This window comes from Achroia grisella, unplaced genomic scaffold (genome assembly GCF_030625045.1).
Source record: "Achroia grisella isolate CSIRO2021 unplaced genomic scaffold, CSIRO_AGI_Agris_v1 utg327, whole genome shotgun sequence".
NCBI classification, from domain to species: Eukaryota; Metazoa; Arthropoda; class Insecta; order Lepidoptera; family Pyralidae; genus Achroia; species Achroia grisella.
The window spans coordinates 91,958-109,147 of NW_026712799.1; the positions used below are offsets into that span (position 1 = coordinate 91,958).

Below are 17,190 nucleotides of genomic sequence, written 5' to 3' on the forward strand. Positions count from 1 at the left end.
TTGTATTAAATATTTATTATGTAGAATAGATGATTATCTTGGAATAACCTAATAATGATATATAGGTAAAAATGATTGAATGAATTTTTGAATGATATGAATTGAATGATTACCTATAGATCAGTTAAAACATATATTTTATATGCAAATAAATTTGCGGTTTACAGTAGGTTGGGAAAACAATAGAAAAAGTATATAAAAATAAAATTAGACTTCAATTGATTATACATCAATACAATTAAATTCAGTCTCCTATAATATTAAAATAAAAAAATAAGCTTATTATGAAAATAAAAACAAATGTGAATACAATCACTACTTCACTATTGCATACTATAAATGAGTAGTTATCTCACATAAGTATGTATGTATATCTATCAAATAGAAATTGAATCTATTAATACTTAATTAAAAGAAATTACTTACATTTAATTAACAATGTATATATTCGAATTTAACAGATAAACCAATGCAGTTCACATATAGTAGTGAAATAAAAATGAAATTAACAGTAAATGCTAACTCTGGTACTTCACCGGCAATTTCTATCAAATTACATAGTGCATTAGATACAATTGCACAATGAATATTAGGTTTTGAAATATAATGATTAAATACTAAAAAAGTATCGCATAGCAGCTTTACTGTTATTATTAATCGTCAAATTTGATGGAATGGACACCAGTATCGATGGCACCACCGCGGTATGAGCCCCGCTTTTTCTTCGTCTTTTCATGTTTAAATGACTTGCCCCGAGTGTGTTTCAAGTCTTGGTTTGCACGTTCACCCCATGAACCGCGAGCTCCAATCTGATTAAAAAATAATAAAATATTAAATTTAAGGTTTTGAATATCTTTCACATCACACAAACAAATACAGGAATGTAAATTATTAATGAATAATATATTTAAACCAGATATCAATCAGTGACTGTGTTAGATGTGTTATTTGTATTGTAACTGTAGTTAGCTGTTAACATACACTTTGTAATATATATATAAGATCTGAATGGACCCTAATGTCATAATGCAGGTCTATTATTAAAAAATGTTATGTTTGCGAATGAACTCCCGTTCATACTACGAACTACAATTGACGTTTACTACGCTTTACAATCTTAACTATTTTGGAAGTTTGAAAGAGGCAATTGATCATCAGAATCTGTTCCTAGCACACGGACCATGTGTTAATGAGTTTAGTAATTTTAGCAAAATTAAAACAAACATTGCTCATCTTATGCTAATATATTAGAATATGTATAAAAAAAGTGTGTAATATAATATAAAATGACTATATATCTTTTAACTAATTTATTGACAACTATTTTTAATAACAATTGCAAACTGTTTCTTTAAGTATCAAAATTATAGAAAATTTAGAAAAAACAAATAAGTTACTTAATCCATACATATAAATAAAAATGGTCTGTTTGTAATATTGAAATAATCGTTTTTTACTACATGCATATTAATATAAATACAGTACATACACAAACATAATATTTTTTTACAATTTTGCGTCTGTCTGTTTCTTCCGGCTAATCTCTGAAATGGCTGGATCTATTTTAACCGGACTTTTATTAGGTAATAAGGAGTGACTTAAGCTACTTTTATTGTAGAAAAAATCTTTTATTTTAGAAAAATAAAGTTAAATTCTTCACGTACTAAGTCGTGCGTGCAGCTAGATATATATATAAAATATTAAATCAGATCTTACCCTTTTAGTCAAAAACTATTTTTTTATTTTGGGAATTATCTCCGCCTTCGAAACTTTTCCTGTCTTTAAAACCCCCTTTATTGAAGCCTCCACGATCGCCCCCCCGATCACCGCCCCAAGAATGACGATCTCCACGGCCCCCACGATTTCCCCAGCTACCTCTGTCTCCACCACGGCCACCTCTGTTTCCGCCGCGACCACCTCTGTCTCCACCATAGCCACCTCGCCCTCCTCTATTGAATCCCCCGCGGCCTCCCCTGTTGCCACCTCTGTCATTAAAGCCGCCACGACCTCTAAATCCTCCACGACCCCTATCAAATCCACCCCTGCCACGATTAAAACCACCATGACCACGATCTTGCCAGTTTCCGGATTTGTTTCCTTCTGACTCATCATTATCTTCATTATCTTGATTCTCGCCCTCCTGGTTGAGAAAGAGAACATTTACAGTAAAATAACCAAGACAACCCTATGTTAATTATTTTAGTTTTCCTAAACATTACTTAAAAGTAAATGCCCAAAATTGGTACTGCGCCATTACAAATTTATTCTTCATAATTTACATGGAGTTGCCTTGGCTTTTCAAATTTTAGGGCATTTACCTTAGCTTCGAAAGAGTTATCCTTAAGTCTAGGATCCACTTCTACCCTTTCATCCACCACACGTCTGAATGGTATTGGCTTATTATTTATTTCGTTCTTGTTCTGAATAGGTGTTGAAGCATCAACAGTTCCCTAAAATTGTAGTATAAAAATTTATTAGATAATAAAAATTTGCATTTAAAAAATGTATAATTAATCGTATTCTGGTCAGTATTCTAGTTTGTAACACAACAAATATACCTAATAAATATAATGATGTTTGGTTTGTGTTACAAACATACAGTACAGTAGGTTGTACTAGTGTTAGTATAAATTTTATATATACTGAAATTTATTTATTACATATTCGTACTTACTTTTACAAAGTTGTTGTATGGCTTTTTAGCTGGACCATAATCTCCACCAGATGCTTTCCTTTTCTTACCAGTTTGGATACCATTCTAAAAACATAAACTTATATAAGTACATAATACACCAATCAGTGCCTATTGTGAAAATACAAATAGACATATATTGTCGATGATGTCTTATTTAAAAAAGGACAATATAACTTATAAAATTTTGAAATACTTATATTATTTAGCGCCATCTAGCTCCAAGCACAGCTTGTGTTATAGATACTAGACAACTGATATAAACACAGTTTTTGATGTGAATACAATTATAATGTAACACACAATGTGTAATGTAAAACATCTAAACAAACAATCAAACTCATGAATACAAATGTTTGTTGCAAGTTGCAAGGAATAAAACAAAACTTCCAGTTTTGCATCTGCAAAGCAGGCAGAAGTTCGAAAATGAAGTATATACATATAATCATCAAAAACAAATCTAAAATACCTGATTTTCGGGTTGTTCTTTTGAGACCTTTTTTGTTTTCTTTGAAGGTGGGGCATCATCATCATCATCATTACTATCTGATTCTTCTGATGACTCATTATTTTGTATTTGTTTTTTAGCAGGTGTCTTTTGTTTCGGTGCATCTTCATCACTGCTATCTTCATCTGATGAATCCTGCTTTTTAGTAGATTTCTGTTTTATTTGATTAGCAGAACTTGGTTTTGGATTAGACTTTTGATTATTATCGTCACTACTATCATCATCACTATCTTCTGATGATGATTCTTTTTTTAAAGTAGGTTTTAATTGAGGTTTCACTGGAGTTTTCTGTGCTGGTTTCTTTTTCTCATCTTCGCTACTGCTATCTTCACTACTGGATGAATCTTTTTTTACAGGAGCTTTTGTTGCTAATTTAGCAGGAGTAACTAGAGGTTTAGGAACAGGTTTTTTGGCAACTTCATCATCACTGCTATCATCACTATCGTCTGAAGATTCCTGTTTTTTAAGTTGAGCAGTTGCCTTGCCCTGTGATTTAAGAGGCACTATCTTAACAGGAGCAAGTGCCTTTTTCTTATTGTCATCGTCACTACTATCTTCACTGTCTGATGATGATTGTGGTTTTTTAGCGGGTGTTGCCTTTGCTTGCAATTTTGTTGGAAGTTTGGGCTTCGTTTCTTCCTCACTACTGTCACTGTCCGATGATGATGATGCAGGTTTCTTGTTAGCTGGTTTAACAGGTGCTTTTAGTGGTGTTTTTGATTGATTAGCTGCAGGCTTTTTACCAACACCAGGCTTATCAGAATCATCACTATCATCAGAAGAGTCTTGTTTTTTACCTGGTGTCACCTTTAGTGGTGAAGACTTAACAGGTACCTTTACTGATGCTTTTTGTTTTTCTTCTGTACTACTATCACTATCTGAAGATGAGTCTTGTGTCTTTGAGACTGGTGCCTTATTAGGTGGTTTAGTTGCAGGTTTCTGTAGATTTTTAGGTGGCTCATCATCACTACTATCATCCGATGATTCATCTTTCTTATTTGATAGTTGTTTAGGCTGTGATTTAGGAGGAACAATCTTGTTATTTTTTTTAACATCATCACTACTGTCATCCGAGTCATCTGAGGAAGAGTCTTGTTTTTTTGTAGGTGCAACTTTTGCTGCAGGCTTGGCAGGTGTTTGTTTGGGTTTAGGTTTAGTTGCTTCATCACTGCTGTCACTGTCCGATGATGATTCCTGTTTACTCGTCAGTTTAGCTGGTACACTTGTCAATTGAGATTTTACTGGCTGTTTTTTAGGTTTTGCAGTAGCATCATCTTCACTACTATCACTATCATCTGATGATTCCTGTTTCTTGGTAGGAACTGGCTGTACTTTTGTTTGTTTTACCTATAATTATCAAAAGGGTATGTAAATTTACAATAAAAACAATAAATTTAAATAAAATGATTCTTAGTAATCAGAGGTAGTGACGAAACAAGTAATAATAATCACAATTGGTGTCATTAAAATATTTCACATCATTTATATAATAATATAAATATTACTGTGTAAATACCAACAAGGTCTTATGAGCATAATAACTTACTTGTGTTTTAGGTTTTTCATCCTCTGATGATGAATCAGAATCATTTTGTTTTTTTTTTGCTGGGAGACTTTTGCCATTTACTTGTGGGGGTAATTTCTTCGATTGTTCCTCTTCATCACTTGAATCATCAGAACTGAAATTTCAATATAATATAAGTTCACCAATATTAAGTACCTGTTATTTAATTATTATGTTATAATTTAAATAATTAATTAATCTAAACAAGACATTTGAAGTCAAATATAGTGATAATATTGAATATAATTATTTGTTATAATTGTTTACACTAGGTTGATGTAATATTAGTGTTATATTTATAATTTCACTCGCAGTAATGTTGATTTCGGCATTTTTCTTTCTTAGGTACTTGGAACAACATATACAGTGAAGTAACTAGACATAGAATAATACAAGTATAAAATTACTTATACATGCCTCTGATACAAGATACATCAATGCTTGTAAAAAACAAGTGATAGCCAAAGAATAGAATATAAAACACTTTAGTCAAATAAACTTAATTTAAGCACTTTTGAATAGTCATAACATTTTATTTTAATCTACTGCTCATTTGGAAAGCTGTCTCATCACAAGAAGAACAAGCAAGAAACTTGTGTGTTCCTCTTTTAAATAATCCTTGTAAGTTTACATTTACAAGTCGAAACATGTGAATACAAACCACCAACTACCAATAATTTATTAGAGTAAAATATAAATACACAATAAGATTAAATCAGTCCAAGTAATAAGAGCAGACCGGTTCCTATAAGCAGCACTTGTTCACTAGTATGACGGATGAGTCAGCCATCACAACGCTCGACCATAGACCCTGCCTACCACACCGCCACATGTTTGGACATTTTAGTGAGCATGACCACTCATTCTACTTAACTATGTCATAGCTACTTTAAATTACTATATCCTAGTAGAAGAAAATGGTATAGAATAACACATCATTCAACAATATAATGAATAACATGTGAGTCACATTCTCCTTGCTATGTCCAAAGTGCTGTTCATATATATATGTATTACTTAGTAAAAGTATTGTACTTTCTATCAAGTCTGCTAATTTAATATTGAACATAAAACAAGGGAATCTATTTTAGGCCTACTTCTTAGGAAAAGTTCATAAACCAAGGCTATGAAATGGAAATACAAATTTATCTATTATAATAAAGGCAATAAATATTTAAAATAATATGTGAGTCTAGAACAGACAAACTGAATTTATGACAACAATGTTGGTGTAAAGACATGTATGTCAAGAATGATTCAAATAACTTTAGCAGTTCAGATTGACATGTTCATTTCAAAGTATCAACTTACAAAGTCAGTCTAAGTCTAGAACATCAGTAGGTTGGAAGGAAATTAAAAACATGCTAGGTTTCATTAGTTATGTAGGAAAAGCCTACACATGATAATCTAAACTAATAAAAATAATAAATTATAGCAGCTGTGCTTTGATGCATTCTAATCAAAATTAATAATAGAAATAATCTTTATTCAAATAAACTCATTACAAGCACTTTTGAATAGTCATGAAACTTGTGTGTTGCTCTTTTTAATAGATGTTTTTTTATATAAATAATTACAGTATAACCAAGTAAGTGGCATGCGATAACCAACATACAAATATCTATGCACTCATTATTAGTATAATCAGATAATAATGTCAGTGCTATGGATTTAAAGTTTTTCTATAAAAACATTATTATTGTTAATGAATTCTTCAATTTAATGTCAAACATATAACATTTATATAACATTTTTGTAGTAATTACTTGAACAGTGATTAGATTGGATCAAAATACAGCACACAGATTGAACCAAGAGAGAAATTAAGTCTTAAAAATTAGGTACCTGTCAGCAGGCTTGCTCTTCTGTTTCTGATATTGTGAAATTATATCTATCAGTGTTGGTAGATTTTTTGCACGAGGTTTCTAAAAAGAAAATAATATAAATAACATTTAATAAATTATATATCCGACTAACTGTAACAAGCAGTTTTATCAGCAGTCTAAAAGAAATGGCTGGAATGGAAACGAAGAAACATTACGATGGCAAGGAACGTGGCCCTTGGCATGGTAATGTTTCTTCGTTTCAATTAAGCATTTCTTCTGACTTTACGCAAAATAGGCGAATATAACTAGTTTTATAAAAATAAAGTAGTAACAAATGCTAGAAACTTCAATATCAACACAAACTATACAAACCCAACTTTATTCTTAATTTCTCAAATTGTATAACATAAACTACTTACAAAATTATTAAACAAAAACTTTACCTCTAAATAATTTTGTAGTAAATTCATAAGAACAAACTCATTTATAGCGAACACGTGTGTTTGGTGACCACACGTGGTCTTTGGTTAAATATACCACTCACCGCTTTAGTCTCCTTTAAGAAATTTTGTGCCAACGATTTATCCAAATTTTGTTGTATAAATTGATAAATTAAAGAAATTGCTTCTTTATGTATTTCCGTGAGAATTGTCATTTTAACATTTATTTATCGGCACGCTTATAAGACTTATACTGTTCGCCGACGCGAAGCGGAGAGAAAAGAATTGTAATTTGACAGAATTTGACAATTCCGACAAAATAAGTGTTGCCAGGTAGGTGGTATTTAAACAACTTAAGATGGCAAAATGTATCTGACAAAATAGCTCATACTACAGCGTACTAAGGAAGGTATTTTAAAACCATTGCAAAAGTGATGTCAACTCATCATATAGCGTCATTAAAAAGGTATAAAAAATTAGAGAGGTTACTTTCTGCTGTTGTCTGTCAAAAATCTTTATGAAATTAAAATGTTTCGCATACAAAAAATATTATAAAGTTCTTAATGATAAAAAATAAAATATTTCTTTACTATATTATTTTAAAGCGAAAATTTGTCTATATATCTGCTGCATTTTCACGCCAAACTACTGTTAAATGAACCGATTTATACGAAATTTAGTAGTATAGTTTATGCCAGTAATTCACAACTTTTTTAGTGCTATGCACCACCTTAGCCGCGTTTCTCAGCATAATAATTATTTATAAAAGATGATTCTTAAAATGAATGATTTTACAGAATACCAAATTTTTTTTCTTTAACACCAAAATAAGACTGCGCAACTTCTTGCAAAGTGCCACCTTAAAGTGACTAAACTTGTTTTTATAGGCCATTACCTTGGTCGAATTGAGAAAATAGTCTGTGAAAAATTCAATTGTTTATTACTAGTGGATAAAACTTGATAAATAAATTCGGCACTTATAGAATAAAAAAAAAACATTTCGATAGTATCGATAAATTTCTTGGCATAGAGTACATGGGTAGAACTGAAGCAATATGTGCAGTCAATCAAGTGGTGATGTCAGTTAATGTCAGTCAATATCTAAGGCAGTCAGCAAGTCAATCAAGTCATATCAACCTACTGTGATTCGGAAATAATAGGACCGTTCAAAAGCTACTTCAATATTTTCTTGTAATGCTATTAGTCTAGTGATATGTGTTTACTCGTAATAATTTACCACAATAATTGAATGCAATAATATATATTATACACCAACATTATCAACTTGGTATCCAAACAAATTTATTGTTGATATTGTCATTGCGTCGATAAGAACGTGACATGTTTCTCGATATTTGCTTTGTCGATATTTATTAATATCATCCTATCCTAATTTCTTAAATGAGAAATGTAACGTTGGCTCTATTGAGCGCAAAAGAGGGAAGTAAGAACAATGCCAGTTCAACAGATAAACGTAAAAAATTCATCTGATATTGAAAGTTGGGAATGGGGCGGAGGATGTGGCAGAGAAGCAGTTCGAACTGGCTCGGGCAGCAGCCGCACATCTTGCAGCAATTCTAGCGGAGACATATGCCGTATATGCCACTGCGAAAGTGAAGTACACAATCCATTGCTAGCACCATGCTATTGTTCAGGTACAACACTAATATGCTTTAAATATAAAGACATGGGTTTGTGGGTTATTTCGCAAGAACTAGATAGTTGAGAAATATGTTTGGCAGAAATAAAATCCATTAAGTTTTTATACAGATTTTACACACACTCCACTTTGAACTTTTTATAATTTTAATATAATAATAATCAAAGTATATTGATTTGAATATGTATTTATAAAGATTTAATTTAATAGTATTATAAGATATTTACCAAGCATATCCAATTTCTGAAAATGTATTTTATTATTTATCTTCAGTTTTTTTCTTTAACACATATAAATGGTTTATAGTATTATAAACCAGAGATGTTTGCAATGTTATCCCTTTTTCACCTTATTTTTCAATTTACTTCACTAGCTGTAGATCAGTTTGGAGGGTAACATTTATAAATGCATTACATCTCAATATATAGATATGACACCACATGTCCATGGTGCTGGTCTTTGCACTGAATCTGTTCAAGAATTCAAGAATTCAAGTAAAAAAACAATTCTTAATTTTATTTAAATGTAAACAATTTAATAAATAGTTAAAAAAATGTGTTATTTATTACAATAAATAAATCATATGTAGATAGAGAAAGTATTAATATATTACATTCACAATATCTAAATAAAAATTATGTGAGCTAATAGAAGCATTTATACCACCAAACTTTGTTTTAGAAGATTGGGTGTCCAACAGAGTCCTTTTTCTTATTTTCTTTTAATAATATTATGTTCTTGTTATAATAACATTATGTGAACACATACTGTAATTTATTGAATATTATTGTAATGTAATTCAAAAATAAAAAAAAATCAAAATATAATATTTTATTTATTGATACCAATTTAAGTAGTTACAGTTATTCTCCTTATAAACTATTACATTTTTGTGTACACATCATACATATAATTTACCAGTAGAATCTATACTAGGCCGAGCCTGTATCATAGATACTACCTTCTTCCAGCGACAAATAGGTAAAAATTAAAATGTTGCAATTGCATGGGTAGATTTACATTTCAACTTCTACAAAATATGAATGAATTGCATTGGCATCAATCCATTCGCAGCCCGTAAACAGGTTTACAAGTGACTCAGCGCGACCACAATAACCATTGTAATATTTTTATATTTAATAATAAATAATAATTGAAATAAATAAATAAAATAAGCAACATTTCAGCTATGTGTAAATATTGTTATGATAAAATTTACACATCAATCTTGTAACCACAATATCAAGTGGATAGTAAGATAGCTAGAACATGTGGATAGTTTTCTGTGAGAGGTGTGCCCCTTGAAAATATTCCTCATAAGTCTCTCCATATAAACATTGTTTATTGACTTACAAATATTGACCTTTTTAATGTATCAAATAGTAATATTCTTGTTACTTTAAGTTTTTGTCTATGTGTATATCTAATATCTTTTAACTTTTATGTTTAGAAAGATGTTTGCTTTCCTGAATAGACTATGAATAAAAAACTAACTAGTCTATTATTTTTATCCAACAATTATTTATCATCATCATCATATATCTAGAAAGACATTAGCTATACTAACAACAAATTCTTTACTATTTTTTGCACGATTGTTGTAACAGGAGTCCCAATTTTGTTTATTTACAGGCAGCCTCAAATTCGTACATCAAAGTTGTTTACAGCAATGGCTGACTGCATCTGAAACTAGGTCCTGTGAGCTTTGCAAATTCAATTTCATCATGCACACCAAAATAAAGCCATTTAACGAGGTTAGTATAGAAATATTAATATTTATTAATCAACAGCCCTAACAGCCCTAAGTCTTGTAGTAGGATTATATTATGTTTAGTGCAACATATAGCTGTTTATGTAATAGGTAGGTAAATATATAAACAGGAAAGAACAAACATTTATTCAAGCTTCTATTTAACTTCCTTTGATCTCTTTATTGCTTGTTTTTAGTTCATGTACTTGTACACTCAACTAGGTTTTGCTGAGATATGGCATATGTTAGTATTCTTGTATAATGGAACCCGTTCATAGCTGTAGGCATATCTCTTGAGATCTCTACTTACATTTGTTATATACATAGTCTAATAATACAATCTATCCTCTGTTAATATAGTTTCTTCAAAATTTAATAAGTAGACATGCCAGAATTAGGCCCCTTGTTTATTCTAAATGTACAAACTTTGTTAGCAATACTTTTGAATACTATATTCTTATAGTATATAATATTAATATTTATTGTTATTTTCAGTGGCGTCTATTAGAAATGTCAGGCGTGGAACGACGTCGGCTGTGCTGTGCTGTGCTGTTCCATTGCGTGGCCGCGCTATGCGTCATGTGGTCGTTGTTCGTACTTATTGAACGAGCAGTTGAAGAGGTGAATCGAGGTTTAATCGGTAAATATATTATATTTTAATTAAATCCAAAGTAGGTTTTTTTGGTACAAGATTTTAAAAACTACCAAAATTACTAGTTTTCATTTATATTCGTCTTATTTACATTATTAATGTAACTTTATCTTTAAAACTGACTGTGATAATAAAGACTAATATCACTGTATTTTACTGTTTGATACATTCATCAATGACGTCTGATGTAATGAGGACTAAATTGACTACATTTTCCTGTTTGATACATTCATCAAAGACCACACCATTAAATATAATATTAAAGGAACAATCAATCAAAATGTTAATACAATACAATATTTTAGTGCCTACAACAAATTATATAAATGAAAAATAACTATCAAAATATATAAACTTATATAAAATATTATTATACAAAAATATTTTCCAACAACATGAATTAGGACTATGATGTTACATATGTATATTTTAATGTCGCATTTTTGTCTGTAGGTCAATGAGACTCGTTCTGTTTATGTCGTGACTTCTAGATGGTACTTCATTACTATTGATTATGTATATTATATAATACGTCTAAAAATACACTAGGTTTACACTATATGTCTACCGCCTTTAAAATGAAGGATTCTTAATTCACTTACATTTGTTATTTGTGTAACTAATATAATTTGGATAGATTTTATTGGTTTGCTTTGTAATAAAGTCCGTATTTTTTGTGGAACTGTATAATTAATAATAATTAACAGTATGCCAACGCATGTTATCACGTATCGTGAGGTATCACGGCGTAACAATATCATTAATGCCGTTCGTGATGCTGTTTATGTATGTAGCTGTACCACACAGTATGATTTACTCAAAATTATTTTTCTCAACTACCATATATGTATGTACAATAATGTACATTATGTGGCAGTATACATGATCACCACATTTTGAATAGAGTTGGTAGGCTTGTTTGCCATTTCAATTATATAAAAAATATAAAGTGTAATTCATTCATATATTCATTCATTCATACTATTTTTGACAGCCTGTGTAATATCAGGAAGGATGCCATATATTAATATTAGTAATATCCAAAAATATTAATAATCGATACATGATATACTAAGTATTCTGGGAATTTAATGCATGACTGTATTAAAATCGATGTCGTCACCCAATTCGTCATGTAGGCACACTTAAATTGCAACTAAGTGTTTTTCTATGCTTACAGTATTTAAATTATGACATGCTAAGTTCATTATACTGCTGATATTGTCTAACTATTTTTGGCAAAAATGAACAGCTAGTAGTATAATCATTTATGTCAAAACCAGCACTCATAATATTTGTTATATTTAATCTACTCTATACAGTTTCATTATGAGTACCTATATGGATATGTATATCTATCCCAGATAGACCTGATTGTTTTAAGAAAAATGTCTGAAATGAATTAGGAATTAAATTAATTTGTATTCTATTGAATACTCTACACTTTCCTCACTTGATGATGTTTATGTAGAGATTTGTTCTTATTAATTTTGTATTTACCTATTTGGATGATATCCTTCTAGATATTCCTATAAGTTTTTATAAAGATTAAAATTACAGCATAGAGAGGGGTATAAAGAAATGACAAGAATTCGATTTGCCTATGGATAAACAACAGCCGGTCATAAAAAACTGAAGCCAAAACCATTTTCTCGTAATGAAACAACACGAGAAACTGAACTAATCTAGTATGAACTAGTAGTGTTTTGAAATTAATCAAACTAAAATAAATTGATAAAAATAAAACAGATAAAAGAGTCACTTGAATTTATGTACGTGACTTTATGTCATGACATGAAATGAAAGCATTATGATAATTTGCAATTCAGCATTGTTATTGTGTTGAGGTCGGTTTTAAGAAAACGTTTTTATGATTATATATCTACGTAACTCACGTACCTACATAATGTGCGGTTGTTGTGTCATATCTTAAACAGTAGAATTTGTATTTCAATAATCATGTAGAATTCTTAATGCTAATACTATAGTTATCATTCTATTCTAACCACCGAGATGATTGATTATAACAGCAATGTAAAAGTAACACAATACGTTACTGAAGCTTTATTTGGTAACGTAGTAAAGATATATGTATGTATACCAAGCTGCTGGCGCTGTGACATATCACTAATATTATTTGTTGTGTCACCACTGCTATACTCCAGGATGTCGTAAAGGAATAGTAGCATATTCGGCGGAAGTAATGTATTTTCTATGTTCGTATATGGTCTAGTGGTTTTGCACACCGCCCCTACTTGCGATGGTACAAGTACAATTTGTATTCATGACTGATAGTTTATATTTGTCTGGGTTTTTTTTTGTGATAATGGAATGGTGCTCCCGTCTGCGCTAAAGGTCTACGCTGGCGGGTCTTTCCTATGTATATTATATATGTACTTAAAAAAAAATACAGTTAGTCTAGTACCTATAACACAAGATCTGCTTAGTTTGGGACTAGACAATGCTATGTGAATTGACGCTATGATAATATACCCCAGTATATTATTATGTATTTCAATCAGTTGTTGAGTACCCATGGTACTAGCTCTGCGTAGTAGGGATTCGACGGTGCAGTTTAAGTTGTCCTTGGTTATTATGTTAATCGTAATGTTTCAGCGTGGCCGTTCTGGACGAAATTGGTAGTGGTTGCAGTGGGCTTCACTGGCGGTGCGGTGTTCATGTATATACAGTGTCGGCAGTATCTGCATCTGTGTAATCGCTGGCGGGCCCACAATAGGTATGATATTTATTGATACATACTGTAATTACAGTTCGTGTATTAGCATTACGATGGACATTATCCATCTTAGCTTTGCACGGGTATACAGTACCTATATGTGATGGAGGCGTATAACTGTATGCATGGAATGTACGTAACGTCTTCTAAACTTTTCAGAATAAAATGTCTAAATTTTGAAATAGTTGCATGATATACAAATAGAAGATGCGAAGAAACACAAGCGGTAATAAGTATTTTTATACTAATAGAGATATTTATTTTCTCTGGCTCTATTGTTAATGATATTGTTTGTGATTATAATTGGTTTTAATAAAAAAGAGCTGCCATAGCATGCCCATTGTTATTGTTATAATCTAACACTTTCTCTATCCATCGTAGTATCGAGAAAATTGGGATTTGTAAGGTTTTTATAAAATATTTTATTTGGCGCAATTAATTATTAGTGTCGATTAGTGTCGAATTTATCATTAAATCAAGTCAGTCAATGAAATCAATCAAAATTCGAGTGATATATTAGAGCTATGTCAACGATATTTGCATCATAGTTTTAAAAATTAAACAATATTCTAAGCATACGGCGATTGCCACAGAATACTACTAATACAAAACGCGCCGGAGAAGATACCGATGAATGGTTCGCCGCCGGTGCGCGTGAAGCGACGCGAGCGGTCCGCGCGCGGGCAGGTGGTGGCCAACATCGAGCCGCCGCCGCCGCCGCCGCCCGCCGCCTACCACGAGGAGGACGAGAGCGGCGGCTTCGAGACCTACCGCCCCAACCCGCTGCGGCGCCTCTCCGCGCGCCGCGACTCGCTGCGGCCCGACGACGACGCGCGCCGCTCCTCCGACTCGCGGCTCGTGCAGCCCGACGCCGACCTCGACGTACGTCACCCACCATCCATATAGTTACCTCCCGCCCCAACTCGCTGCGGAGCCTCTCAGCGCTCTTTGTCTATGTCTATTTACATTCTTCTCTCCGTGTAAGCCTATTCGCGCGTGAAAGAGCGTATGTGTAAAGAGCAAGGTCGGTACTTGTCACACTGGTATTCGACTTTAAACCATGCCTGCGAAGTACATTGTTTAAATAATTACCCCTTCATATATCATACAGCAAGGTCGGTACTATGTATATTTATTTAAATCAAAGTAGAATTTACTCGCCTACGCTAACAGTATTCGTTGATGGAGCACAAGTGGAGGATGATATATACAATATATGAATACACATGAATCATTCGACATCGGGTCATTTAGTCCCTCGTGGCCAGTTGCGAATATTTGGTAAGTTTACCAAAAATTTATATTATGGTTTCTAGGAAGAACCACCTGAAAGTCGCAATGCCCCTTAGTAACACTGGACAACACATAGGTTAATTAGCATACATTTCTTTTTAATATCATAACAATCGCTAGAAATGATCGAACCTGACAAAATTGAGGTCGTCGCAGTTTGAAGATACAGTAGGTTCAAAGAGCAGAAGTGAAAATTATAAATAAATTTCCAGGCCGGAGTGTACCACATCAGCGTGGATCCGCTGGAGGCGGACATCCGCTCTCTGCTGGAGCTGGAGGCGCGGCGGCAGGCCCGCGCGGCGCGCTCGTTGCCCAACTTGCGCGCCAGCCGCGAGAGCCTGCTGCCGGCGACGCCGCCCGCGCCCGCCCCGCCCGCGCCCGCGCCCGCGCCGCTCGCCGCCGCCCCCGCCGCCCCCGCCGCCCCCGCGCCGCATGCCGCCGCCCCCGCGCGCCCCTCCTGAGGCTTCGTCTCCGCGCCGCCCGCGACGCTGCTTCTGTTCCCCGACGACACCGTCTACTAGAGCGGCCGCGTCTTCGGCTCCGCTCGTCGCCCGCATCGCCCGCAGTGATAAAGTGCAAGAAATCGTGCTTGGATGCTAGTAGTGAGTGTGCGCAAACATATTTGTAATCTCACCAGTTATAGCCTCGAAAGTTTGAATACAATATTTGATTTATGTTTGATGCATGTACAAATGTATGTTTTAACTTTGAACGTGTCGTGACTTTGTAAATGTTCTTGTATTTGAAACTATGTTTGGTGCGGGCTTAAACGTAACTATGCTATCTGGCGTTGTATGCTACAAGTGCTCGTAGATAGCATACGCTGAATAAGCGCTTTTGTTCCGCTGATGAGTGTCTGTTTGAGTATGGCGCATCAGGCTCCGATGACGATGCCCGTGCTGTCTAAAGTGTGATGAATCATGAATAACTTCAATTTTTGACATATGAATACAAATATTTTACATATTTATATTTTTGACACAGTCCCGTGTTTTTTTATTGTGGTGTCGGTTTAGCTATAAAAAAGTTGAAAGTTTTTAAAATTGTAGTCAATCTTTATTTTACTCGACAAATAATCTGACCATTTAATATGACAATTTTATTGGTGAACACCATTTATATTTTTACATCATTATTACAAAATCTTTTACACATTTACTTATTATTATTATCCAGAATGTAGATTCGTAATATATTTTTGTTAGGTTCTTTAAACAAATTATTGTTTTAGAATCTATGTGTATTTGTGTTGTGGTGTTTTAATATTTTCTATATAATGAGCAGTATGCAATCAGGTCTTGTATATATTAGTGTGGACCGTGTACATAGTCTGTATAATAATCACAATTATAATTGTTATCATACAGAAAGTAATAGTCTTAATTGCCCTGCTCTATTTACTGTCCTCGGTTGTAGGGTGCCAACTTCTACAGTTTCACAAATTGCCTATAGTCTATTTTATTTCAAGGACAATTCACAAAACAATAGAGCTATTTATTAGTAAATAATTCATTGATATTAGATGTTTGATGAATTAAACTTTTTCATAAGATAAACTAGAAATAAAATATTATTATTAAGATATTTACGAGTGACGCGACTTTGTCGTTTGACGAATATAGTATCGAACTCTGATAATTGTCATAAGTTATCTTATTAACTGATTTAAAAAGTTTTTAATTTGATGGCACAATTTGTTGTGGAACGCGCAAGCAAAATTCAACTGAATTTTGTGATGATTTTACCCTGGCTGTGTTCTAAACTAAGTTTAATTCAATTGAAGTCGTCTTTTTAACTCAACTTAAGACAACCTTGTGTTGTAAAAATGAATTCCCTGAAAAGTTCAAGGGATGACTTGTACGTAGTTCTTTTGATCTGTGATAGTATTTAGCATTAACGAGAAGATTGATATATTCGAACTGTTCCCGGTTTTATGTTTTTTCTGGTACTCATTGTTTAATGTCAACTTACAACAATTAATTGAATATCATAAGGCGTTTTTTTTCCATGAGAATAGACTGGTGCACCCGTCTGTGCTATTGGTTTATGCTGGCGAGGCACCAGTAGA

The 17,190-nt window shown here is 32.9% G+C and overlaps 2 protein-coding genes across 3 annotated transcripts; one reads left to right on the top strand and one right to left on the bottom strand.

Moving 5' to 3' along the window:
- Positions 1 to 391: 391 nt before the first annotated feature.
- LOC131843603 (nucleolar protein dao-5-like) lies at positions 392 to 7,322 on the bottom strand. 2 transcript variants are annotated; one of them, XM_059192277.1, is made up of 7 exons: positions 7,135 to 7,322; positions 6,610 to 6,689; positions 4,747 to 4,879; positions 3,162 to 4,547; positions 2,675 to 2,758; positions 2,319 to 2,450; positions 392 to 809 (listed from the first exon to the last, which is right to left on the bottom strand). In XM_059192277.1, the coding sequence occupies exons 1-7, from the start codon at positions 7,243 to 7,245 to the stop codon at positions 654 to 656; spliced, it is 2,082 nt and encodes a 693-aa protein (XP_059048260.1). In that variant the 5' UTR covers positions 7,246 to 7,322; the 3' UTR covers positions 392 to 653. The 2 variants fall into 2 exon arrangements, with proteins under 2 accessions (XP_059048260.1, XP_059048259.1); XM_059192276.1 differs by lacking the exon at positions 2,319 to 2,450 and adding an exon at positions 1,717 to 2,140 and having other exon boundaries at positions 721 to 809.
- An 862-nt stretch (positions 7,323 to 8,184) lies between these two features.
- On the top strand, positions 8,185 to 16,036 carry LOC131843605 (uncharacterized). The gene is made up of 7 exons (XM_059192278.1): positions 8,185 to 8,685; positions 10,323 to 10,444; positions 10,936 to 11,080; positions 13,709 to 13,829; positions 14,423 to 14,711; positions 15,335 to 15,523; positions 16,001 to 16,036. The coding sequence occupies exons 1-7, from the start codon at positions 8,484 to 8,486 to the stop codon at positions 16,034 to 16,036; spliced, it is 1,104 nt and encodes a 367-aa protein (XP_059048261.1). The 5' UTR covers positions 8,185 to 8,483.
- Positions 16,037 to 17,190: the final 1,154 nt, after the last annotated feature.

Coding starts and splice junctions, on each gene's coding strand:
- LOC131843603 (XM_059192276.1), bottom strand. CDS start 7,245: ATGACAATTCTCACGGAAATACATAAAGAAGCAATTTCTTTAATTTAT. Junction 2,759..3,161: donor AAGAACAACCCGAAAATCAG/GTATTTTAGATT, acceptor TTATGTTTTTAG/AATGGTATCCAAACTGGTAA. Junction 2,141..2,674: donor CATACAACAACTTTGTAAAA/GTAAGTACGAAT, acceptor TTTCTCAACCAG/GAGGGCGAGAATCAAGATAA.
- LOC131843605 (XM_059192278.1), top strand. CDS start 8,484: ATGCCAGTTCAACAGATAAACGTAAAAAATTCATCTGATATTGAAAGT. Junction 13,830..14,422: donor CGCTGGCGGGCCCACAATAG/GTATGATATTTA, acceptor CGATTGCCACAG/AATACTACTAATACAAAACG. Junction 15,524..16,000: donor CGCCCGCGCCGCTCGCCGCC/GCCCCCGCCGCC, acceptor ATGGCGCATCAG/GCTCCGATGACGATGCCCGT.